General features: G+C 28.3%; 2 protein-coding genes and 1 long non-coding RNA gene across 4 annotated transcripts in view; 1 reads left to right on the top strand and 2 right to left on the bottom strand.

Annotated features, from left to right (window-relative positions):
• Positions 1–5334: 5334 nt before the first annotated feature.
• On the bottom strand, positions 5335–9655 carry LOC114941063 (uncharacterized). Of its 2 annotated transcripts, none has more exons than XM_085480692.1 (8): positions 9210–9655; positions 8201–8404; positions 7802–8063; positions 7228–7350; positions 6641–6802; positions 6339–6536; positions 5765–5928; positions 5335–5664 (listed from the first exon to the last, which is right to left on the bottom strand). In XM_085480692.1, the coding sequence occupies exons 2-8, from the start codon at positions 8389–8391 to the stop codon at positions 5499–5501; spliced, it is 1266 nt and encodes a 421-aa protein (XP_085336818.1). In that variant the 5' UTR covers positions 8392–8404; positions 9210–9655; the 3' UTR covers positions 5335–5498. The 2 variants fall into 2 exon arrangements, with proteins under 2 accessions (XP_085336818.1, XP_029171740.2); XM_029315907.2 differs by having other exon boundaries at positions 5765–5958; positions 9210–9653.
• Positions 9656–11313: 1658 nt separating this feature from the next.
• LOC114944394 (uncharacterized) overlaps positions 11314–27558 on the top strand; it is a 57478-nt gene continuing 41233 nt past the window's right edge. The window contains 2 exon segments of the mRNA XM_085480693.1: positions 11314–11916; positions 17528–17806. Coding sequence (XP_085336819.1) covers positions 11793–11916; positions 17528–17806 — 403 coding nt within the window. The 5' untranslated portion in view covers positions 11314–11792.
• Positions 26891–27324, bottom strand: LOC146723962 (uncharacterized). The gene is made up of 2 exons (XR_014924265.1): positions 27042–27324; positions 26891–26968 (listed from the first exon to the last, which is right to left on the bottom strand). It is a non-coding gene; the product is annotated as an uncharacterized LOC146723962 (long non-coding RNA).

Below are 27558 nucleotides of genomic sequence, written 5' to 3' on the forward strand. Positions count from 1 at the left end.
CCTCAATAATGGCTGAAGCAATCGAGTTTATACTAGACTTAATCGATAGATTGAGTTCGAATTATATAATAAAAGTGTCTTTATTTCTGCTCTACGTGATTTGTAAGCAGAGATATATAAATGCAAAGTCGAAATATGAAAAATTTCTATTAAGAAACGTCCCCGTCATCATTATCATCATTATCATCATTATCATCATCATTATCATCATCGACCACGCATACATAGTAGTATCGTGCTACACGTATTCACACGTATACAACACATGCGCACACATATATCACACGTACACAACACATGCAAGATGCATGTAGTGGTAATTTTGTCCATCTCGCACGTTTTACAACAGATGGCGCTCCGCCATGTCGGCAGCGTGCGGGGTTATGGGGGGAGAAAGAGAGAGAGCGGAGTAGAGATCAAGAGAGAGGAGGAGAGAGAGAGAGAGGAGAGGAGAGAAGAGCGAGAGCGAGAGAGAGAGGCGAGGAGAGGGAGCGAGCAGAGGAGCAGAGAGAGAGAGAGAGAGAGCGAGAGAGACAGCTAAGAGAGCGATAGAGCGCGAGCGAGCATGAGAGACGAGATAGCGCTATTCTACTCATCTAGCGAGTATGCTCTCTCCGCTCTCTCTTCTCTCGCTCTCATCTCTCTCTCTCTCTCTCTCTCTCTCTCTCTTTCTCACACACACACGCACACACACACACACTCTCTCATTCTCACTCACTCACTCACTGTTCGTCTTGTGTACTTATTTAGTACATTCATGATTAAACATCTATATGCATTAATGTGAAATTTACTTACAATTAGTTTACTTGAAATATTCAATCTCTAAAGTGTTTATCTTATAAGATAGACAAAAAAATCTGAGTAAATAATAAGAAAAAAAAACAAGGATTATTATTGTCATAATTTTTTATCAATTAAGTACTCTCAACTATCCAATAATTAAATAAATACGTACAAATGTGCGCGCGTGTACACACATACACATATTGATATTAAAGAGATTGAAGGAGAGGAAGGAGAAGATAAAAATTTAAATATTCACATATATTTTCAAATATTATATAGGAATTTATAGTTTACATATCTAATTAATAATGAATTTCTAATTATATTAAACATATCAAAATAAAGACATACATGTATTTATCAAATGAATAAAATTATTGAATACAGACTTAAAAAATTTATTAAACATAGACTTAAAAAATTAATTAATTAAACATATTCCAAATTTAGAAAAAATAAACTTTATTTATATATGCAACAGCTTTTTAAACTAAATTTTTAAATTCTATTTTATATTAGACAATTATCTCAATCAACATCTACGTCCACATTAGCTGCACTGCAGACTACCTCTACAGCCACATTATCTGCTCCGCGGATATAGCGTTATGCCAATACGATACATTACATGTACTTACTTACTTGCCTTTACTGTACCAACTCTTGTTCTTTCCACGTAATCATGTTTTTACAGTTATCGTTTGCTGTATATCTTCCAGCAAACTTTATTTCGTGTGAAGTGTATTTAATTAATTAAATCTCTGCGAAAGATTGAGAAGATGAAGGGATAATTCAAACTATGAAGACATGGTTACATGGAAAAGACAAGAGTTGATACAATAATAAAGACATACATGTATTTGTATCCTGCTGGCATAAGGTTATAGAAGTTGATTGAGATTGAAAAATAATAATGAAAATAATAAAAAAAATAAAGACACATGTATTTGTATCGTGCTGGCATAAAGTTATAAAAGTTGATTGAGATTGAAAAATAATAATAAAAATAATTAAAAAAAGGAAATATTCAATCATCATTTAAAAGCATATTTGAAATCTGTAGAATAAACAGTTTTTGCAAAAAATGTGGAGCATTTGAGCTCTAGTAAGTCTAAAAATAAATGTAAACATCAATTAATAATAACTGATGTTATATATATATTATATATATAAACCAATTTGTTGCAATATTCACTATAAAAGGTTGTAAGGGTAAGATGGCTAAAAGTGAATAATTTAAAAGATAGTTAACATAATTTTACATAAACTGAAATATTTCATAAAATAAAATATTTGTAATATTTCGAAGTTTATGTAAGATTATGTAAAAATTATACCTTTACAACTTTTTATAGTAAATATTGCGAGGAATCGATTTATATGAGAATAATTAAGGTAATTCTATTTTGAAAATATAAGTGACCTTTAAATAACCTTGAAAATCGCCCGTTTAGGAAAAAGTCTGTGTCAACTTTTTCTTTTTCGAAATCCTGCAACTTTTATCTAAATTTAATAGAAAATGTATAAAAAATGCTCGACATTAGTACACACACACACACACACACACACACACACATATGGGTAAATTTATATAAATAGGGTGCTTTAGGAGGAATGATCAGGATTCTAGGATATGATTGTACACATCATTTTAAGCAAAGAAGTTTAGATAAACATGTTTAATAATTGTTCTATTCCGGTCATAAAAATATACAAAAATGAAGGATATAATCTCTAAAAACTCACCTTTAAAAAAAGGTAAAAAAAGGCGACCAGTTAAGGGCACGCCATTAACAAAAATTATCCATTGCAAACCCATGTAGAATCCTATCCTATTGCAAACCCATGTAGAATCCTATGAAAAATTAACCATTGCAAACCCATGTAGAATCCTAGGCAAAATTAACCATTGCAAACCCATGTAGAATCGTACCCATTGCAAACCTATGTAGAATCCTATGAAAAATTAACCATTGCAAACTCATGTAGAATCCTATGAAAAATTAACCATTGCAAACCCATGTAGAATTGTATTAAAAATTATCCATTGCAAACTTATGTAGAATCCTACATTGCAAACCCATGTACAATAGAATTGTATGAAAAATTATCGATTATAAACCCATGTACAATCGTAACAAAAGTAATGAAATAAAAAAATAAAAAATGTAGAATCGTACCATAAAAAAACTTATCTTTTAAAAAAAAGATAAACAAGATGCCAAGTCCATGCGCCATGTGAAAAAGAAATAAAAAAATTTTAGTTAAAAAAACTGGGAGCGCTGCTAAATAATATTCTAACAATATTAAAATTAAATTGTTACTTTTAAACTCATTACAGTTAAAATATGTTTTGTGTTTAAATTAATTAATGTTACTTTAAGGTGCATTGTAATTTTGAAACTTAGCAGCGCGCCCAGTTTTTTTAACTAAAATTTTTTTATTTCTTTTTCACATGGCGCATGGACTTGGCATCTTGTTTATCTTTTTTTTTAAAAGATAAGTTTTTTTATGGTACGATTCTACATTTTTTTATTTTTTTTATTTCATTACTTTTGTTACGATTGTACATGGGTTTATAATCGATAATTTTTCATACAATTCTATTGTACATGGGTTTGCAATGTAGGATTCTACATAAGTTTGCAATGGATAATTTTTAATACAATTCTACATGGGTTTGCAATGGTTAATTTTTCATAGGATTCTACATGAGTTTGCAATGGTTAATTTTTCATAGGATTCTACATAGGTTTGCAATGGGTACGATTCTACATGGGTTTGCAATGGTTAATTTTGCCTAGGATTCTACATGGGTTTGCAATGATTAATTTTTCATAGGATTCTACATGGGTTTGCAATAGGATAGGATTCTACATGGGTTTGCAATGGATAATTTTTGTTAATGGCGTGCCCTTAACTGGTCGCCTTTTTTTACCTTTTTTTAAAGGTGAGTTTTTAGAGATTATTATATACTTTCTTCGATTATGCCGATAAAAATACAGAGTCACCGAATATTTAACAAAATATATTTATTCTCAGAAATAAATATTTTTATCGGCTCTCAATATAAAGAATATAAATATGCTGTTTTCTAAGTCGGGCAATAGAGCCAAAGAAACGAAAAATTAATTACTCGGAACTGTATCTCAATTTGAGATCCCAAAGTTCCATATATAAATTAATCTCGAAACTTACATATGGAGAAATAGGCGCGGATATTTGGGATCTCAAATTGAGATACAGTTCCGAGTAATTAATTTTTCGTTTCTTTGGCTCTATTGCCCGACTTAGAAAACAGCATAAAAATATATTTATGTTAAAATTTGACAAAATGTGGTTATATTGGAAATATTGTGGTTATATATTATTCTGACAGTAAAATTGACCGAAAAATGTAAAATTTCTATAACACAAAATTTTTAATTTTTTCTTATAATTAATAAACATAATAATAAATTATAATATAATTTTATATAAGTTTAATGCAATATACAACAGTTTGCTGAGGCCCTGTTTATAATATAAGCGCCTACAAAATACGCTCCTTCGCAAAAATTATAATTATTATAGAATAATTTATTTTAAAGATCAATAAAATACATACAAGTAAATGTAATATAGCAACGAATAAAAGTGAACAAATTTCCAAAAAATTGGAGAGGATATACTTCAAATTTACACAACATTTATTAATAAATTTTTTAATTTAATATTTAAAATACATACCTTTTGTAACGCGCGTATGTTAATCCTTATTACACACATCATGACACACTGTCAAAATAAAAATCTATATCTCTGTCAAGAACGCTACTTAAGTACATTTTCTTAATCATAAACTACTTTGGATTTTGCATATCTTTAATTATAGATCACGTAGAACAAAAATATAGTCATTTTCGTCATATATTTAAGATCGTTGTATGAGATCTGTCAAATGTGCTTTCTTATGTTTGTATTTCCATTCATTAAAATTTAATACATTTGACATATGTACAATCTTTATTTTTATATAATATATAATAATTTAAAGACTTAATTAAAAATAATATAACATATATATGTATGCAGATATAAACATCCACAATATATTTATTATATACTACAAATGTTATTTTATGTTGATCATGCATGAATCAAGATATTAATATAGTATTCTATATATTATAATACATATTCATATTCATGCATATAATGTTTAGTTTTTTATTTGTTAATGAGAACAATTCTATGATAATACATGGAAAGTAAAAATCCATGAATATTGTGACACAATATTAGTACACATATAATAAAAAAAGGATAAAAGGTAATAATAACATTCAAAATAAATAAAGTCATTACAGTAATATAAATAATGATAATAATCCCAGAAAATATTAAATCAAAGTTAGTAAGACTTTGAGGATAAAATATATTGTTTTTATAGAGTTATTTATATATAATATATACTATAATAATATTACATACAGACTTATAAAAAATGCAAATGTTATGCTTTATTTTCGTTTAAATAAATTATACTTATTTAATATTATGGAAATTAATTGCACCTATAAAATAGTTTGAACACTATATAAACCTTAATTTCGAAGCATGAGAGAGATGTGTATACAAATGTTAATACTTAAAAAAAAATTAATTATTTATAAATAAAAGTATTAATAAATACTCATTAAATCCTAATATATTACATATAATATTAACTATGTCTCATCGAATGATGAAACGACCTTCACATTAGTTTTCTGTGATTTAAAAGATTCGATACCATCTCTTGTTACAGAAGTACCAGTTACATCTAAATACTCCAATTTCGATGCATTTACAGCCAAATGGACAAGACTTGAATTTGTTACACGTGGATAATTTCTAAAAAGAAAAAAGAAACAAATAGTGATAGTTGTTTTGTTTTGTATCCATTTTCTTACTTTTCTTTTTTTGAATTCTTTTATAATTAATTGAAACTCACCTAACAACTAATATTTTAAGATTTGGATTGTTCGATATTCGTCTATTTTCTTGTAATATTACCATTCCTTGTGGAGAGCTATTTATCACCCTTCTATCACAAGAATCACTTCCAAGAGCACAAATTGCTCTATCCGATATTAAACATCGTTGAAATCCATTATTCTCAAAAGCAAATACATCCTCGATTAAAAACTGTATAAAATAATTCATTTTTACAGCGTTTTAGAGCATGCAATTTAAAAAACTAAATAAAATAATTTATTTTTATAGCATTTTTAAACACGCATTTTAAGGCTCCTGACTCCTCGCTAACCATGTTAGAATTGTGACGTCAGAGACGAGAAAAAATTCTTATGCTAAAAATATTACGCTAAAAATTCTTAGATGCCATTTCGAAATAAAAAGATATTTCGGTGAAACAACATTTAAAAATGGCATCAAAGAATTTTCAGCATGTACTTTTTTGCCGTCACAATCCAATATGGTCATGGCAAGGACTTAGAAACCTTAAAGAAAAAGGATATATTAGTTTTTATAATTAGTACTTATAAATAGACTTTCTGCAAAAATACCTGTGCTAAATGGTTATCTTCAAATATTGGTAATTGCAAAGCTTGCTGTTGTTGCTGCTGCTGTTGCTGCATAATCTCAGAAGATTCTTCATTTCTTAATGTAGAAGGGCATTCCAAATAAAGATGCGTCAAAGTTTTAGTGCTACTAAAACAACCGACCTCGCTATCTCCGAGTGCCGTGTCTCGTAAATCTAAAATCTAACATAAAACATAAAGCATTTTATATTTTTCTGATGAGACTGAAGATAAGAATGATAACTGAAATAGTATAAATAATCCACGAGTAGAGAAATATATTATACCTCTAATGTTCTAAATCCAAATCTAGTTGCTAGACTAGCATATGCAACACATTCACCCAGACGATGGCATGAATTCAATCTAAGTTCCTTAAGTTTGGGTATTTTACTGATAACTAATAAGGAATGTGGTGTAAACCATTGACAATTGCTCAAAATCAAACACTGAAAATGGTATTCAATATACAATAGTAGTAATGTGATTAGCATGCAGAAGAATTATAATAATATATATGAGTGTGTATCTGTTCATTATTTTTCAAAGTTATTTTTCATAGACATCAAATAAGATTATAGAGACGAAATAACTTATTTATTATGTTCATGTTACATTGCCAGTATAATATACATAATGTAAACTATAGATTTTCAATACTGGCAGTATATCAGAACATGCCCTAAATAACGTACTGTACAATGATCAATTAATATAAAATATAGTTTCATATATTATACAGAATAATTCATGGTAAGCTATAGTGTGGTAAATATAATATGTAAATGTAAAAAAATTAATAAAAAAAAGATAAAATACTGAAAAAACATTCTTTTATTTTGAAATTTATATCTATGTAAAAATATCAACTTACTGTCAAATTAGGCATGTATAAATCCATTTTAAAAAAATAAGATTTATTATTTTGTAGATACTCCATTTGGCAACCTTCTAATGAAAGTTTTTCAATGGTACATGGAAAATCTGTTATTTGAATCTGTAAAAATTGTTATAATACAGTATTTTTTATAACAGAAAAAGAGAGAGAGAATATATTGAGATTAAGTTCAAATGTACAGTAAACATTTAAAAAATGTAGATATAACATTACGACATCTTTTTCATCAATGATTCTGTGAAGGTGCCTTTTCATGAGCCGCTGAAATCGATTGTTTGACCGACAAAAATGATCATGTAACAACTTTTGTCGCTGAACTAAACAGCGATAATTTTTGTAGATGAAAAGAATAGCAGCGCAACAGAATTGAAAGTTGAGCATTTGAGCAGTAAATGCTTTGTAGTTGAACTGATTCAAATTATAAAATTGTTGGTGCTGAATTATGAGCGACAAATCTGTCGCTTCAATCACTTGTTTTAGCGGCACGTGAAATTGCACCTTGATGGAATGCTTGTCTGCCAATATGAAAGGTTTTATTATTTAAATATACCTTGTCTCCATTGATATAGTATTCTTCAATAATCAATTCTTTAAGCTGATTACATAGCATCTTTATATTCTTAAAAAATATTTGTGTAAGAGCTGAACATTTGCCAGTGACAAAATTGCCACGCATTGCCAAACTCATTGTTATTGGTTGCAGGAACTTCATGTATTGGTTTAAATCATCTACAAGAATTGGTTTTGTTCGAAAGTCTACTCTTCTCCATAGGGTTCTATCTTGCGTCAATTGTGCAAATCTGTGACAGCATCTACATGAATAAAAGAAAAATTAATTATAATATGAAAATATTATAAGAGTGGGAGAAAGAAAGAGAGAGAGAGACAGAGAGAAGGAAAGAGAGAAAAATAAATGTAAAATATGCAAAGAAATAAATATAGAACTCACAAACTGACAGCCATAAGATCTTGCGGATGTAAGTATTTCAGTATATTGAGTAAAACATCATCTGAAAATTCAAGTATGTTTGCAGAAGCTGTTATTCTATTTAAATTTGCAGTTTCTTCTAATTTTACACGTTTTGTATCCCTGCTGCTGGATGGTTCGGGAGACAGAGATTTACTGCGTTTTACTTTCATTTTTATTTTGCACCTATGAGAAATAGAAAAGGACAAATATTTTTAAGAATATAGAAAATTCTTTACTATATAGTCATAGAGATAATATAAAATAGTGTAGAACTAAAATATTACATACATACAAATATCATCATATCACACACAAACATAATCATATTTTAATTAAGAATTATATTTTTTCTAAGATTGATGTTTTAGAGATATTAATTTTTTAAATAAAGAAACTATATTATTGACATATGACAAAAAATACTTGCACAAAGATTTTATGTACAAATGATTAAATTACTTTTTGGTTTTTTCAATTTAATTCACAATTATTTTTTTTTTTTTATGTTTTTGTTTATTTCCAATTACTCTTATTTATATAAAAACTTAATTATTTATTGTTATATAAGATATATAATAAATCATAAATAAAATTGAAAATATACTCTTCTGCTGTTACTTCTAAACTATAATATCAATGTGAAAAACTTTCATAAATTTATTAATATAAATAAATGTAGGACAACAAAATTAGTTTCATTCTAGTCTCTAGTCATTAGTTGCAACAAAATATATGTTAGATTATAATTTGCTGATTATATCTTTTTTACTAGACGTCGATTTTGTCATGTAAACACAATTACAAGAAAATGCAACTTGCTTTGAATATATATTTAAAATAAGAATTTTGTTTCACAATATTCAAAATGCACAATATACTATAAAGTAAATAAACATTATTATTTGACGCGAAAACATAACCTCAAAATGTTACATTTATAAGTGTAGATTCTTGAAAACACATTCTATATATAAATTCTTACACTTACCTCACGAACTTTCTATAATAATGGATAAAAATGCGTAGATTGACACTTACAACAGATTATCGCTTTCAAAATGAATTCTTATAATTCGTATAATACGATAAGTAAGAAAAATCACACGTAGGAAAGTGTTGTATTAACATTTCATGAACGTAGAATGTAGAGTATGGGACAATATGGGTTACGTTTTCTGTTTTGTTGATAATTGTTAATTTACGAAGAATGCATATTTTTGCGAACTAACCGTGCGAATTATTTTTTTACGTAAAATTAATAGATGGGATACTAAAAATATAATAAAGGTTTACATATAATTAATATTAAAATCAAGTATACATAGCAATTGCAAAAAAATGAACGAGTTCATTATATCTCGAAAGAAATCTTTATAATTATATTCATTATTTGAAAGTATTAATATAAAATAAAGTACAATATTGTTGAATCAAAAATAATGAAAAAAATTTTATAATATATATACTTTGAGAATTTTATTGTCATTAAAATTACATCAATTTAGTGAAAAGTGATGGACAAACTCCGAACAGATATTGGAGATTGGAGACATTGGAGACTTCTTTCGGTGACAATGAGAAACTCCGGTTGCAAAACTACCAACATTTAGAAATAAAATACTTTTATAAAAAAAAATAATAATTATAGATTTTTATTTATGTTTAAAATGTTGACTATTCTCATTTTAAATGTTTATTATTTCTTCCTACAAAATTTATTCTAAAGCGGGAAGCACACACTTTTGCATAGGCGCATAAGCGCAAGCATAATAATCTTTGATTGGTCTATAAACGTATGCATAAGAAATTCAATTAATCGAATTTCTTATGCATATGCTTATGCGCTTATGCAAAAGTGTGTACTCCCCGCTTAATTCTAAGCAATATTTCTGGGGTTACCTTAATTTTATTTTTTGTTTAAAAAATTTTTTTCTTTTGTTAATTGATATATGATTTTTTTCTTTAATATACTATCATAAAATTGTAGCTCCGGGAACTTAGCCGGCCAACTTTAAAACCCCTTGCACAATGCCAGGCAACAGGCAATAGGAATAAGAAATAAAAAATATCCACCAATAGAAGCAGAGAATAATATCTATCTCCTTTTCCGATTGGTTGATATTTTCTCTTTCTTATTCCTATTACCTGAGATTGTGCAAGAGCCTTTACTTTTTAAAATATTTTTTGTAATACCAATCGTTTGTTGATTGTTTGTTGGTCATTATTGGCCTAATTACAACATTTGTTGGTCTATATTTTTCTTTAACATTTTGGTACCAATTTGGTGAAAATCGGTCCATAAATGTGAAAGTAGTTCGCGGACATACAAGGTTCGCGTCGCATGCCCCAAAATGCTTCTTCTTACTCCAATGCGCTCATATTAGTGCGCTCCTCGAATTGAACCAATACGAGCGCATTGAAGTAAAAAGGAGCAAGTTGGGGCATGCGACGCGAACAAACCTACAGACAGACAGACGATATATACTTATATACATATATAAATAGATTTGTTGGTTTATTATTTCTACAAAAGAGAAAAATAAGTAAATCCATCTTAGATATAAGATAAAGATAATTTTTTTTAAATATATCTAGATAAAAAGATACAATTATATCATGGCGATTCATCTAGGTATAATTTCCACATATTTGCTTAATAAGATTGCTTATATATAAATATAGTTATAAAAAATATAAATTATATCTAAAAATATATTCATACTTTTATTTTTTACTTTTTATTGCTAACTATTTAAGTTCTACTACTAAATTTAAATTTTTATGTGCTATATGACTCTAAACTCTAAATTATTTGAACATTATTCTAGATAATTTAGTAAAAATAACACTTTTTTATGTAAAATGTAGATATATATATATATATATATATATAGATAATACATATATATTTTTATTATCGATATAAAGATAAGATGCCAAAATTTCATCTAGATGATCATCTATATAATTTTATTTTAGATAACACTCCTAACGTGGCGAATTTAAATATTGCCGCGAAGTTAAATTTCCCTGCGACGCAACGCGGATGTGCCAACGCACAGAACCAAAATATATATTATATCGCGTATTGCATCATATTGTGCACCGTGTCCTAGAATCAGTGTTGCGAATCTCGTTTTCAAAGTAAAGAGCCCGCGCACATGTCGTCTCGCGAAATCAAATCATCGGCGATGATTTGGACCTGAAGAAGCGACAGCATGGAACTGCGCGTTACGCGATTAATCTTATCTCGTGTACGTCGCGCGCACGATTAACGGCCGCAATTGCGACGGCATTTGTGACTGCGTCGTTATCATCACACTCGTATAGCCGTGTCGTTGTTGATTCTATGCGTGTGTTCATATACGAACTCGGTAGGTCAAAATGGCGTGAACCGACTGCGCACTTTTAAGGTTATCCTCGCTTTATGGCAGGCCCCGCCGCGTGGTAGAGAACTGCGTATGTACGCGTATATCCGTTGCTACGTATACACATTACTTCTCTAGTGCAAGTGCGCGTCCTATGTTCGTTTTTAACGTTTTGCGGCCGCATTTTCTGTGCTGTGCGTTTTATGAATTATGAGGACGGAATGCCCGCAGGCGGTAACAGTCGTTTCCGCGGTTACCCAGCGCGGATGTCCGAGCGACAACAGCTTGCACTACTTTTACAAATGACATCTCAGGAAATGGTATCAGGTAATAGATAAATTATAAAATGTATAGAGAAAGAAAGAGAGAGAAAAAATGATCGCTAAAACTGCACAATCGACACGCGATGGGAAAATTGAAAACGAATGTCAACAACAGGCACAGGACTTACACTGCTCGCACAGTAGCGTGCACTTTTTTCTTGCAGTTGGATCATATCAATAGCATATATGCCATAAATTGCCATTAATTGCGAGCTCATCGAAGACAAGTTATCAAGCTGACTCAGATGGCAATAAATTGTGACATTACTATAGATCAAATCAGCATATCGCTACTGTAATTTTTTATTCATAACTGGAATATATCCTTTCGATTGTGAAAGGTGCATATACATATGAGATCTTTCAGAACATTAATGCCAACATTCGTCAGGAAATGGAACAGATTGAGATATACAAAAAAGTCCCATACATTTTGCTAAATTCGTACAATAATTATTGCATTATTAATTAAAATATCGAAGCGAATGAGCACGTAGCAAGTGGTAGGCTAGGTCGATAAGCATGTATAAGATCCCAGCTACCCCCCTCTGATTCTATAATTCGTTATAACGATAGCGATATCGTTTAACGAGTCGTTGCGCATCTTTTTTGACAAAATATATATGCGCAACAACTCGTTAACGATATCGCTATCATAATGAGTTACAGAATCAGGTAGCATATGATCGTTTCAAAAATCTTTTCTATCTGTTAATTGTTTATAAGCATCAATAAAAAACGTTTCGACAAAAACGTTTTTAAACTAAATTTATATTAAAAGTTTTGGCTTGTATAAATTCAACAAAAAGATAAAAGAAAGGCCAACTTAAACGAGCTACATTAATTCAGGATGTCAAACAAAATTTATTATTACAAATAGAAACATCAAACAAGTTATATTGCAATAGTATACGTTTCGATTGTACGAATCTTTTTCAATACATTAAATTTTACAATTGATGCATGATAAATCAAATAGATATTTAAAAACGAAAGATTGAAAAATCAAACAAAACATTTATGTCTAAAAATAAATGTTAAGTCGCACATTGATAATTAGTTTATGTTGTCTAAAATGTTTTGCAATGTTACAAATATAATTATTATCAGGATCATGTTCCAAAGAAAGAAAAAATTGTCAACTCAAAGTTTGTCGTTAGTAAGCGAAAAGTGAAGCAATCCGATTTCTTTAGGAGTTAATCTTTTGAAATTCTTAGTTCGGTCTGTGGTTGAAATATTTTACTATTAATGTGCTGTAAATGTTTGCTTTATCATGCATCAATTGTAAAATTTAATGTATTGAGAAAAACTGTCGAAACGCATACTGTTGTAATAACTTGTTTGATGTGTTTCTATTCATAATAAATTTTGTTTGACATCCTGAATTAATGTAGCTCGTTTAAGTTGACGTTTCTTTTATCTTTTATCAAAGTTTTTAAACTATAATTTAAGAAATGTTTTTTTCACATTTAAATTATATCTCCACAGCACGAAATATGGCTAAAATATTGTAAATAAAATAAATATTTTAATATTGAACTACATTACAAATATTGCAGCATTTAATATTGCAGTATTATGCAAATATTATAAGTTAATATTTTATTGGAAACATTGCAAAATATTACTGCTATATTATAATACAATTACATAGTTTCTTCATTTACTAATATGTACCACACGTTGAGCTATCTATCTCGCATTTAAGTTTTAGTCACGAGAATTAGCATGCAAAAAGTAACTATTACAATCAATTATTTTTATCAGTTTAATTTTTTTAATACAATTTCAACGGGGAATTCAAATATTAAACTGATTATTCAAAAATCGGACAAATAAATGTCCGAATACATGAAGAAAATTAAAAAAAAGAAATATTTTGCAATATTTTATAAATGTTATATTAACATTGCAGAAAATATATCAGCGTTGCACAATATGATTTAGGAGTAAACTATATTAATGCAAATGCACGAATAAAATATAAAACGGTAAAAAATGGTATTTTGACCGTTTTTTAAACTCGAAAATAAACATTTCTTTTAACGTTTTTCGAATGGAAATTTTAACAAATAAAAAATGTTTACCGAGAGTCGGTTATGAAACGTTTCTGAAACGAATATGTGCTACCTGGAATGGTTTATTTATGTATTTACGTCTCTTACAATTAGTAATGAAAGCATTATCATTATTTTCTGGCGCGATGACATTGCTTGCCGTGAATTAAACTAAAAGAATAAAGTATTTAAAAAAATTGATAAGAGAGATATAAAGAATTGGATCTGCCCGAGGTTTTGCCCTTAAAATATCCTTCCGCATTTTAGTGCTCACAAAATATAAAAAGTTGGATTTTTTTGCTCATTTCTTTTAATCTTGCCAAAAGCATTTTTGCAGATTTTTAATAATCGTACCAAAAAAACTTCTGTGATTTTATTAAGATAAAATAATATATGATATAACTTTACAATAAAGACGTTTAAACATTTAATTTAAATGTTTAACACTGCGCAGATTACATGTGCGTATAGTTTAAAACTTTTATGTTCAAACTATTATTGAAAAATTGGTCCTAAATGTCATTTTCACTGTTTTCTCTATCAGTTGTTCAATTTCAATTGTTTTGTCATATACGCGCAAACATTACTGATTTTCTACATTGATATAGAAGTATTAAATAAAAAGTAGCATTTTTATATTGAGATTGTGCTAGCATTTATTCAAGTTAATTTCGCATTATAATGCGATATATTCATATGGTGTTATTATAGTTTATCGTCTTTTTAAGGTAGTGATACTCTGACTGCTTGAGTCAAACAAAGTTTATTTAATAAATATTATAATATACATGAAATTTTTCTATCTAAAATATTAACGGTAAAAAACATGAATTTTCATGATGTTATAATAACAAAACATAATGAAATACATAATAAGAAAAAATAAATTAACCTTTTGTATTACGTAGTAAAAGCAGAAGATAAATCATGGCAACGTTGCATGTCGGAGAGAAAGAAATGTCAAATATGTTACGATATAAAGGAAGATTTATTCCTTTTGTTTATTGTACTTTACTTTTATTATTTAACTTGCAATATTTTATTTTCTATAAAAAATTCGCACGATATCGTACGTGATATATATATATATATATATATATATATATATATATATATATATCACGTACGATATCGTGCCATGTGACATATATAGTTTAACCTGTTCTTACAATGCGACGTTTCCATGTCTGAGAAGCTTACTCGGATATCGGAAAATTTCACGAAACTAGAAAATTTGGATTACGATTATTTTATTAATATATGGTAAAAGTTTTTCAAATTAATACATAGGCTTCAGAAACGTTTGAACTAATTTTCTACAAATTTTTATACGTACGTGTCTCGAGACTGGTTTAATTGCTAGAACTGAATTTTTTGCTCATTCGTGATTTTAAGGTCAAATCATACGAAAAATCGCTAAGTTTTAAATGAGTATATCTCAGAATCTGTACGGTGGATCGAGACGTGAATTTCGGTGAAATTTAACACAGACATGCAACAATATTTAAATTAATTTTTCTCAAAATTTCAGAAGATTTTTGAGACTTTTAATTTAGGGTACAACTACCTTAATTATATCTAAACGAACATTCATAATACATAAAAGCAAAGTGATCGAATTAGTGATAAAATATAAAAATGTTATTGCGTTAGTGTTAAATGATGACAAAAGTATATCAAAGTGTGACAAAATATGATATATGTGTACACATTGCCAAAAAGTTAATGACGTAATGATACTGAATGCCGTATACATTTGTTGTATACATTTGTATATGTAATAAGTATGTTTGTGATAAATTAATGAGTTATTTCTCTGCCGATCGAGATGCAAATGAAAATAAATCTAGTGGCATATATTTAAATAATTATTTGTATATAAAATTATTGTATAATAAAATGCATGCAATAGATGGAGGATTCGCGTCTATAAAGGTACCTTTTCATGTCACTTTGGCGTCAAATTATATCAAGTTGAGTTTTTTTGTGGCGTTTGGTTAGGTATGTGTGCTCAGGCGATGTACTATCAAGTGTTCGGATATTATGCAATGCTTCTGAGCAACCACAATTAGATATTTCTTTCTTCAATGGCTATAGAACCGAAGAAAAATTATCGCAATCAATCGTTGTGAGGATCGCTATATAGAGTATCATTAAAAGTTGTACGCACTTTATTTTAATTTGATTTACTTGTTGATAACACAAAGATTAAAGCGTACATTTTCAAAATATCAATAAATTCTCATTAAAAGAAAAGAATCTACGTTTAATCATGCCAGGCCTTTAATGGCTTATTTGCCGTTAGTTAAAATATTAATATAAAAGCCTTAAACTTAGTTTTTCTGTTTAATTTAAAAATTTGTATATAAAAATTATAAATTCTCCAAATATTACAAACCGGATAATATTTCAAAATAAAATTTTTATATTATCATGTAATTAACTGTTATTTTAACTAATTTTAATTCATATATCGATTTCATAAATTTTCGATATATTATAATTATTTAAGTCAATTTTACATGGATTTTGAATATACATACATATCGAATACTCTTTCTTGCATAATTTTGCAATAACAAAATAAGAGCACAATTAGACAAGTGCCTTTTCGTTGTAGAACCAGCCCTGTGCGCGTGCGAATGTTGCGCATCGCGGCACAGCATTGCAAGGCGGGGAGAAGCAGAGAAAGGCAGTGTCTACCCGAATCGAGCGTCATCATGCATTGTACAACATGGCCATCAGTTGGCGAGAGACCGCGTTCACGTACATGTCGGGCAACGTTTATGTATAGACTCGCTCCGGCACATCGTAAGATGTCGCCGTACGTGTTTTAAGCCGAGTTAAATTTGTCCCGCATGACGATTTTCTTATTAGTTTTTACTAAAATCAAAAAGAAGATTTAATCTGTCGTATCGTTGATGACACACGACTACTAGCGTGGCGGGGGGTGGGGGAGGGGGGAAGAGTGATTGTGACATCGATCGAATGCGCGAAAACGAAGAATCGTAACACCAGTCAAATTTTATACCAATATTGTACGTGAGAATAACAAGACGATCCATCAATCCTCAATAATAAACCAATCGTTGAATGTCGCAATATTTTCATGTTTATGTGCAATCGACTTTTGTCAATTAAATCGTCAATTAATTAGCCGTAGAATTCTTGCAGAAAATTAAAAGATTGGAATACTCTCATGGAACTACGCAAATTCTTCAACGAAATTGACAACTGTGATGATAGCATGAAGTGATTTTATCATCGTAGAAGTTGATTCATACTAAAAATTTCATTGAGTTATCGAGGAAAATTGTATTGTAGAAATGCTTAAATCGACATTTGCTTGAGAGATATTGCATCAATATTCTGTTAAACGAATCGATTGACAAGAGACAGCGTTCTAACCTTTCGCCGATACGCCATTGTGCCACGTTAAGAGTATCTGATAGATCCGCCATATCGCTCATATTGTTAACGACGTTTGGCTATTCCGTGAGAGAGACCCCCTCCCCAGAGAAACTCGATACAGAGACCTTTTTTCGAATTCATTCATAGGAACAGACGTTGCAGGCACTACTGGTTTACCTGACGAGAGCACGATTACTCTCGATAAACCGTGCTCTCCTTCTGAAACGAGCACAACAGTGGCAACAACAGCAGCAGCGCCGTCGAGCGAACAAGAAGAGCAGCAATTGCAGCAGCAACCACTCTATCAGTACCATACGCAATACCAACAGCAACGCGCAGCCGGAAATATCGCAGCCGCTGCATCGCACGTTGCTGAGGACAGTGGAGCCTCCTATGAGATGCGGAGGACACCACCACAAAATAAAGGTAAGTTCCTCTTTTTAAGAATTAAAAATTTATTCGCTTTATTTGCACGATTTGCATAAAAAATAAATATTCACATACAGGGTGTCCCATAGGAAATTGCTGAAACTAATCAGCTGTCATTTTTAATGCACGCAGTTATTGAGAACAAAAATTGTATTGAAAAGAGGATGAAAATCTGCAGTTTTTAATGGATATAAATAAAATATTTGTATACTGCAGTTTATTTTATTGATAAAAAGTAATGAAAAAAGTGTTAATAGTCACAAATCACAAACTAATGATAAATATTTTCAACAATGCCAGATTTAATAGCCACTATTAAAAGAATTGTCAATAACATTAAAAATGACATTAGAGAAAGTTTTTACGAGTTTTCGTAAAAGAATAAATGAATTTTGTACAAATTCAAATGGTATGCACTTTGAAAATATTTATCATTAGTTTACATATATGATTATTAGCACTTTTCAATAAAATAAACTGGTGTAAGAGGTCAGTTAATAAAGATATTTAAATACTTTAAATGTATAAAATTAACCAGATTTATTAGTATAAAAAGAATAAGTTCAGATGCGCAAAAGAACACGTGTTTATTAAAGGACGTCCTGGAGCAGAATGCCTCTGGAAATCTCCTCTTTTATCCCTTCTCGTCAGCTTGTTTTCAATATCTTATCCTACCTCACGCTTCCGATAATCGATATATCTCGCTCGACTTTGACTGGTATTTTTCTCGTAACTAGGGATATTCAGTTTAGGTTAGGCCCAGGGTAGGAGTATCTTGCACTAGTATACAAATATTTTATTTATATCCATTAAAAATTGCAAACTCTTTTCAACACAATTTTTGTTTTCTCAATATAACTGCATGCATTAAAAAATGACGGCTGATTAGTTTCAGACAGTACCTCGTCAGTGGTTTCAGCAATTTCTTATGGGACATTCTGTATAAGGTAATTAAATAAAAAGGACAAATTAGCAATGGAAATAGACTCCTGTTTTGACTTCTCTTTCCCTTTTTTACAGTTTTATAAAAATGATGAATGCTCTTGTATAATCTTGTTATAAATATGATTATAAATATGAAATAAAAAGTTACAAAGATAAGGGAATAAAATTGATAACATTGGGAGTGACTATAATATTTACAGTATTTTTAAACTAAAATATGTCAGTTGCATACTATCATGAAATAACAAAAATAGATAACTAAATAATAAAGAAAAGTATTATATTTGTAATAAATAAATAATAAATAATCTTTTTATATTATTTGTTAACACTTCAATTCTAATGCTCTACATCTTAATTCAATAAATGTACATAATTAAGTGTAAATAATGTAATTCAATATCGGCGTAAATAAGTGGAATTTTAATTAAAGTTGTCTATCGTGAGTTCTATAACAGATGTTAAAGTTATTTTATGTAATGTTATTAGATAACATAATGAACAAACATTTTAAAATTTCGTTAAGTCAGTTTACAAAATAAAACCTAATTAAAAAACGTAATAATATTTCTACACACACACACACACACACACACACACACACACACACACACACATATATATATATATATAGGACGTTAATTTATTAAATTTTCATCCTGTTTATTTTGTGAACGACTAATTTGTGCGAAAAAAATTCCAAAAGAAGTCAAATTTGTTTTTCGAAGGGGAAATATAAGATCCATAAATACAACGGTATTGCTTTATCCCTCTCATTCAGGGATAGTTATTCAAAAGTCTTAAACGTCAATAGAGGTTGAGTAGTATATCATTTTAAAAATATAATTTGCAACTAGTAGCTACATTTTAATTTTTTCTTAAAAACAACTTTTTCTCTACACCAATCAATTCCTTTAATTATTTTGTGTCTAAAAATATTAAGATTTCAAAATGTATTTAAATATAGTTAGCTTAAAGTGAATATTTATCAATTAAATTTTTATCAATCTGAAAAAATTTAATAATCCAATTGTTATTTTTAAGAAGAAAATAGTGCATCAAAATTCAATAAAATGGCTATATACATTATGCATAAGTGCAAAGGATATTTTTGGTTTCAACATTCTTTGAATATTATTATTATTGCAATAATTACATAAATAATATTTTGATAATTAATTTTATTTAATTTTAAAGTTAATTTAAAATTGAATATAATTTAATATAATTTAATATAATTAATTTTTAATATAATTGTGTTTAATATAATTGTGCCCAATAAAATTATAATTAGGAACGGGAATCGGGTTAATTTGAGCTAAACCGTTGTTGTAAACCATGCGAATATTTTTGTTTAAAAGTGATTCTTCATTATTCGAACGTCTAAATCTTCTTTTCGGATTATCTTCAACGTCTGTCAATTACAAAAACAAAATTAAAATAAAATAAAAAAATTAAAATAATTGATTTGATTGTGAATCTGATTGAAACATAATTCGAACAATAAATAATCACTTTTAAATAAGAATATTCGCTCACGGTCTACAGCGTTCTTAATTAGCCCGATTTCCGTTCCTAATTATAATTCAATTTAATTTAATTTTTCTTGAAGGAATTTAAAAAATATTTTTTGAATATTATATACTTTTATATTTTGAATTAAAATTTGCAAAATATTTTAAAATTAAAATCGTTTAATAATTGTTAACATTATTCAAATATTACTAGAGTCTTATTCCATTATTTGTATATTATTATGATATAATGTATGTAGTATAGAGAAAGATTACAATATAGATTATATTACTAGAAAGATTATAAAATACGTGAGACATAACTATAAGTTATAAATATTATTAATATTCAGCTTTTTTATAGAAAACAGTGTATGTACAGTATCAAATTGACCAAAATTACAGGCGGTGGATTTTTACAAGGCATAAAAATGTTTATTCTTTGTTAAAAAAATGTTTTAAAAATGTTTAAGAAATAACGGCAACTATATAGAAAAATAATTAAGTTAAATTATTTTTTGAATTATTCTTTTTATTATTTTTGCTGTACATATAAAAATAACACAAAAAGGAAAAAATAGACATACAAAAAACATTTATTACTATAGTATAAAACTTAATTATTTTTAAGTTTTATACTATAGTAATAAATGTTTTTTTTGTGCAACCGGCGCGCGAAAAGTCGCCCTTTCCGCACATGATGAGATTTTAGAAAGGGCTCTCTTTCCATGCACCGGTCACACAAAATATCGTAGCCAACATGTGCGGGTCATAAATCGGCCGATCGTGCGGATTGTTACACTCGGCTTCGCCTCGTGCGCCAAACTTCCGCACTCTCGGCCGATTTACGATCCCCCGCACTTGTTAGCTATAATATACTATTTCTTAATTTGTTTTATTTTAATGGCCGACCGGCCCTTGTTTTTGACATGCGTTTTGTATGTCTATTTTTTCCTTTTTGTGTTATTTTTATATGTACAGCAAAAATAATAAAAAGAATAATTCAAAAAATAATTTAAAAAATATTTCTAGACATTCTAGAAGAAATAGGAAATTTTTAGACTTATTAAAATATTTATGTTTTTGCGAATTGACACCTATATATTCAACTTTTCAAATGACTCGACATCAGTCAAGTACTAAGTTCAACAACAATTAGAGGCATGGTCATCTTAATTTATTCGGAGACAATTGTAAGCAACAATTAATTAATTTTTAATTTTTAATTCTTAATTTTTTACACATACATAAGTCAATTTCTATTTTCAAATTCAGTTTATAATATTTTAAAAAAACTTGGAGATGATGGACACGATCATTGCCGGACTGATAACCTTTCGCCGACTAATGATGAGCAGTTGGTTTGGAGTAATGTCTAAGTGCCACTCCGAGTTCTCAATAATAATTTTTAAAATAATATTGATTAGCCGGATAAATTATTTTAATGCGATTTTTGCATCTAATTGGGAATGTTCGGGTTGAACTATTTTTAATAATTTAAATTTATTGTTAGCATATTTCGTCTTTTAATTTTGACATAATTATTTAATTTATTTTGACATTGTATTGCGACTTTTTATTAGAATTTTTATTTATATTTATTTATTTATTATAATAATTATTGCGCACTGAAGAAGACTGAGTACAGTCGAAACGTTTGTAATTGGTTTTTTAAATTAAAGTTTTCCAAGATTTATAATAATTTTTTATTTGCTCGTTACACATGGCCTCGTAATAGTTAATAAGTTATCATTGTGTTTGTTTATATACGAGCTTAAACATTGTTTACAGATTAGGTGATTTTGTATTATATTTTTATCGTTTTTTTTAAGAAAAAGCACAATTTAAAAATAATAAAAATGAAGAATAAGGACGTAGTGGTCACTGCCTCCATTATTTTTAATTTTTTTATTTTTATCGGACATCTTGAATTCGCTATCCTAGCAGATTTTTCATTTAATAAATGGATTCATAATTAGCGTATCTGAAAAAGCCCGCTCAGATTTATTTTCATAAAATATTTAAATAATGTATTCCTACGTATAAAATTACAAGTTAAGGACGTCATTCATCAACTACTGTCAAGGACGTCATTTTTGATTCGTCATTTTTACATTTTGCCATTTGAATCATAGATTAGTGATCAGAGATTTCAAAAATTTATATATACAAATTATAATAAAAAAATCTTTGCAATGCATTCGATTCATGAAAAATTTTAGCGTAGTTATCGAATATTTAGCTTTCACAAAGAAACTCGATATAATCTCAAAAAATAATGTTTTCTGCATTTGTGAGATGTAAGAATATTTTTTCTTCTTCATGTGAATCCCAAACAACAACTTTTTACGGTGAACTAAAATTTCGCAGGGGGGCAAAAATTGGACTTTTTTAACATTCTCTTTTATTCTTCTGTTTTTCAAACAGGGAGTTTTTTTGTATAAACAAGAAAAAGAAAATATATGAACATGAAAATATATATAAACTATAGTATTCCAGAAATAGATTGCTAAACTTTAAGACAATATTCTACTCACTGTAAGGATGAAAAAAGTCATATAAACATGAATCCAGAAATACTTCCTTTCCAAGTTATAAACACTATTTACAATAGATAACATATCTCGCATCGATGTTTCATAGATTATCCTTCTATTTATCTTCTATTAGAAGTAAACAATCTCTCGATTTAAACCTTCAGATTTTGATTTATGAAATATGAAGATATCTTAAATTTTATTTACGACACATCTGTTACTATGGAAGTGTTTTACAGACTTACGAGTATTCTATAATTTTTTAACGTATGCGTTATAATTATAACGCATGATTCACTAGAAAATTTATAATTTTATTAGTCCAAATCTAGTAACTTATGCGTTATAATAATAATGCAAGTGCTAAAAAGTTACAGAATAGGCAGGTTGAAATTTCTTTGCATGATAAAATACAACATACTTTGAGAATTTTTAAATATCTTCGACAGTTAATGAGATGTCGATGCAGACATGCGTTGATGCGAAGAAAAATCATTTCCGGCAATTTCTTTAATGAAATGTTCTTACCAAAGTTTTAAATAAAAAAATGTTAATAATTTAGAAAGGAAGCGTTGAAGTGAGTAAAATGTGCTCTTATTTGGTGATCTATTTCTGAAATACTATATATATATAATTTATTTATGTATATATTTGATTATGTATGGTATATGTTCTTTTTTTTCGGGTATATTAGCTAAAATTATATATTACAATTATTACATTAAAAAGTATAAAATCCTGATCACTTTTAACAATCGAAAACTTAATATTTTACAAGATATTTTACATTTTATGTAAAAAAATTGTTAACTTTAAATTGTTAACTTTATAATTCAAAAAATATTTAATGACAAAATACTTTATTATAGGGTTTTGGAAAGCTCTTAAAATAAGCAACAAGAATATGCAATGAAAAATAGGTAGTTCCATTTAAGGAATTGAAGATGACCTTCACGTGACCTTCAAATGACTAAGGTCAATCAATGGCACCATCTGATGTCTCCTTCAAAACCTTACAATTTTGATTTGGAACCTTTTTCAATAAAATCATTGATTTGCGAGATAATCGACTGTATCACTTAAAATGGACCACTGTATATATAGAAGTATAAATACATAGCATACCATAAAACTAAATAAACAGTGATTAATTAAAAATTTGCATTGCATTATATAACATACTGAAAAGCGCGCAAGTGAGATTTTTCAGAACAGATTAAAGAGATAGAGTCATCACCTGTTAGAAAGACTTCAAAGACTAACTATTTTTTACGATAACTCTTCTTTTATTAATAATATATCTTAAATGAAAATTTTCACATTAAGATCTTAATCAATTAAGCTTACTAAGAATTTAATTGGTTGATCAAGCAAGTCATCGGTGAGATTTGATAAAATGAAATATATTTACAATTACACATCAGCATCTATGTATTCAATTTTTTTTTAATTCAAAAGCATTAAGATAGATTAACGTATAGATTAAAATGTACTCTGTACATGAAATTATGAGCATATATTATGTACTATTTTTAAAACACAGCACACTCTGAATAACACCTACGTATGGTGCCAACATCGTGAATTATAATTATAGAATCTCTAGTTATAAACAATTATCATTGTTTTCAAATTGAGATCTTCTTTCATCACTAAAATTTGACCTTCAAAGTCTGTATGTAAGACCATCAGTGTTTGCTGTTATCTAAATGAAATTATATATTATAGATGATCATCTAGATGGAACTTTGACGTCATCTTATCTTTATATAGATAATAAAAATATGATCTACATCTATATCTGCATCTTAAATGAAAAATAGTATTATCTTTACTAAATTATCTAGAATAATTTTCAGATAATTTTGATTTAGAATCATAGCACATAAAAATACTTAAATAGTAGAATTTAAGCAATAAGAGATAAAATTTTATAAATAAAAATATGAATACATATTTTTTATATCCTATTTATATTTTACATTTTTTAATAACTGTTTACATAAGCAGTCTTAAAAATAATTATCTAGAAAATTATTTAAATGAACCATATAATTTGATCTTTTATCTAGATATATTTAAAACAAAATCATTTTCATCTTATCTGAGATAAATTTACATATTTTTATCTCATCTTTATCTAGCTAATTTTAAAATCATCTCAGCACAACACTGAAGACCATGATCATAGTTGTAACCAAATCAACCAATTAAACATTATTATAATATAGTAAGAATATTGAACTATAATTCAAGTCAATTTACTTACAGAAGTTTAATTACGATTAAAAAACTTTTATATACAATGACTTTTAATAGTTCTGTGCGTACTAGCGGCTGTATTAACTTGATCTAATCTAACGCAATACGGATAAAAGCTCGTCAATTTAGAAATTTTTGCTTTTCTTTACACTGTTATATTCTTATAAATGGCTCATATGATTTGACACATATCTCAGATTTAATTATTTCAAAAAACTTGTGTATCATTGCATAAACTCTGATACCTGGATTAAAAGTGAAGAAACCTACTTTCTAGCCTTAGTTGGCGAGGATAAGAAAGAACGTGAGATAATACAAAGAAGCAAATAGCATGCAAGAAGAAGAGTGTGACATTTGTGTAAGGAGAGAGGGAAAACGAATCGACGAAGGAGAAAGAATGGGAAGAGAAGGAAGAACCAAGGAGGGAGAATGCTGACTGGCAAGTACGTGGGACCCGTTTGCGTTCACGGCTGCGTCCATCATTAGGGTGATCGTACCTTCTAAAGGAAGCTAAATTCAACGACAGTGAAATAACATACATATTTTGCGATATCAAGTATACGAACTTAGTGTTTAATGATTATCAGTCCCATATCACGGAATCTGTCCTATGATCGAACATTGACTCATAGGCGGTTATATACGACATTGAGTAAGCTTTCATAATAACATGTGTGTTTTCGGTGCTCAGTGTAATAGGACGTGACTTCGATTGATATTCATGTGAATATATGCGCCGAATTATGTGAAAAGTGATCCGAATTAAAAGCTCAAGTCGCACATGAATCATGCAAGGAAATAGGATTTAACGAGTCCGACTGCGGATAAGATTTACAATCTTCACCAACAATTCAATATAGTTCCAACAGTTCTCAATATAATTTTTGTAAGTTTGAATTGACTATAGCGACTATATGTAATTTGTTTATATCGTTCAAAATTTTATATTTCTAATATACAATACATATGTATACAGAGATATATAAACACACGGACACGCACGCGCGTGCGCGCGCACACACACACACACACACACAGAGAGAGAGAAAGAAAGAGAGAGGGTGTAAAATAAGAAAACATATATGAAGCACACTATTAAATTCTTTGGTCAACTTGGAGATGATTTTTCTTCAATGTTAGTAAAAATGTCGATGAGTCACCAATTATTTTCAAGTTATAAAAAAGAAATAAAAATATTATTAATATGTAAATTCATTTTATATTAATATGTAAATATGTAATTTTATCTTAGATAAGATAAGGATGATTTTGTTTTAAATATATCGAGATAAAATTATATGGTGATTTATTTAGATAACTTTTAGATAATATTGTTTTTAAGACCGCTTATGTAAACAGTTATAAAACAATGTAAATTATAAAAGGAATATAAAAATATATTTATACTTTAATTTGTAAGTTTTTATTGTTTACTACTAAAGTTTTACTACTTAAGTATTATTATATGCTACGATCCAAATTATCTGAACATTATTCTAGATAATTTAATAAAGATAACACTTTTTTCATGTAAGATGCAGATATAGATAATGCATATTTTTATTATCTATATATAGATAAGATAATCTTATCTATAAAGAGATAAAAGATGACGCCAAAATTTTATCTAAATAACCATCTATATGATTAAGATAACACTGCAAATTAAATTAATTATTTGTAGAGTTACAATATTTTTATATTATATTAATTATTTGTGGAGAACTATATTCTTTAGTTAATAACAATAAAATATTAAATTTCGTTCGCCAGGAATGAAATACTAAGGTAGTAGATATTAAACTGACTACACTGGCTGTCTATTCGATTTGTTAAACTATATTTATTGACGTTTCGACCATACGGGTTGTGGTCCTTTTCAAAATTACAATAGAAGCATTCTAGAAATTAATGTACATGCAATCAGAATCAACATTTAAATTGAAAACGTGAAATGTAACAAATGAGACTTACAATGAGTTACTGCATATCGTTATTGACATTTAAAAGTACGCTCCGGTGAGACTTAACTTAAGATCGGATGGTAAATTAACTGCGTTTCACTTGTGTCATCTTGCTACGACTGAGCACACTGTACTAACGAATAAACACGCCGAAAATTATGTCAAAGTTAAAAGTTAACAATATTTACATTCTCGCTAAATTGTGATGTACCATATGGCAAATTACTAAAATAAAATATAAAAAATGAAAAATAAAATATAAAAAGTATAAGATAATAAAAAGACAAATAAATAAATAAATAAATATATTTGGTTCGCTTATGTCATCTTGCCTTAACATACCAATAATAAACTACTAATAATAGCTCCCAACAATGTATGTTAAAAAATTTTTTACTTCAATTTCTAAACAAACTGTCATATATCGTACTAAAGCTTTCAGTGTCTTTCTGTAAATTGATAGTGGAATTCAATTTCTTGATAAAGTACATTTCGGCTATTTCTCTTTTTCTTCTATTGTTTTCTTT

This window comes from Nylanderia fulva, unplaced genomic scaffold (genome assembly GCF_048542155.1).
Source record: "Nylanderia fulva isolate GAGA-0341 unplaced genomic scaffold, ASM4854215v1 Scaffold158, whole genome shotgun sequence".
NCBI classification, from domain to species: domain Eukaryota; kingdom Metazoa; phylum Arthropoda; class Insecta; order Hymenoptera; family Formicidae; genus Nylanderia; species Nylanderia fulva.

Excerpts from the sequence above, each read along its gene's own strand:
- LOC114941063 (XM_029315907.2), bottom strand. The coding sequence starts at position 8,391 with ATGAAAGTAAAACGCAGTAAATCTCTGTCTCCCGAACCATCCAGCAGC. Across the intron at positions 8,064-8,200 it reads GATCTTATGGCTGTCAGTTT|ATGCTGTCACAGATTTGCAC; the intron begins GTGAGTTCTATA and ends TTATTCATGTAG. Across the intron at positions 6,803-7,227 it reads TATACATGCCTAATTTGACA|TGTTTGATTTTGAGCAATTG; the intron begins GTAAGTTGATAT and ends TACCATTTTCAG.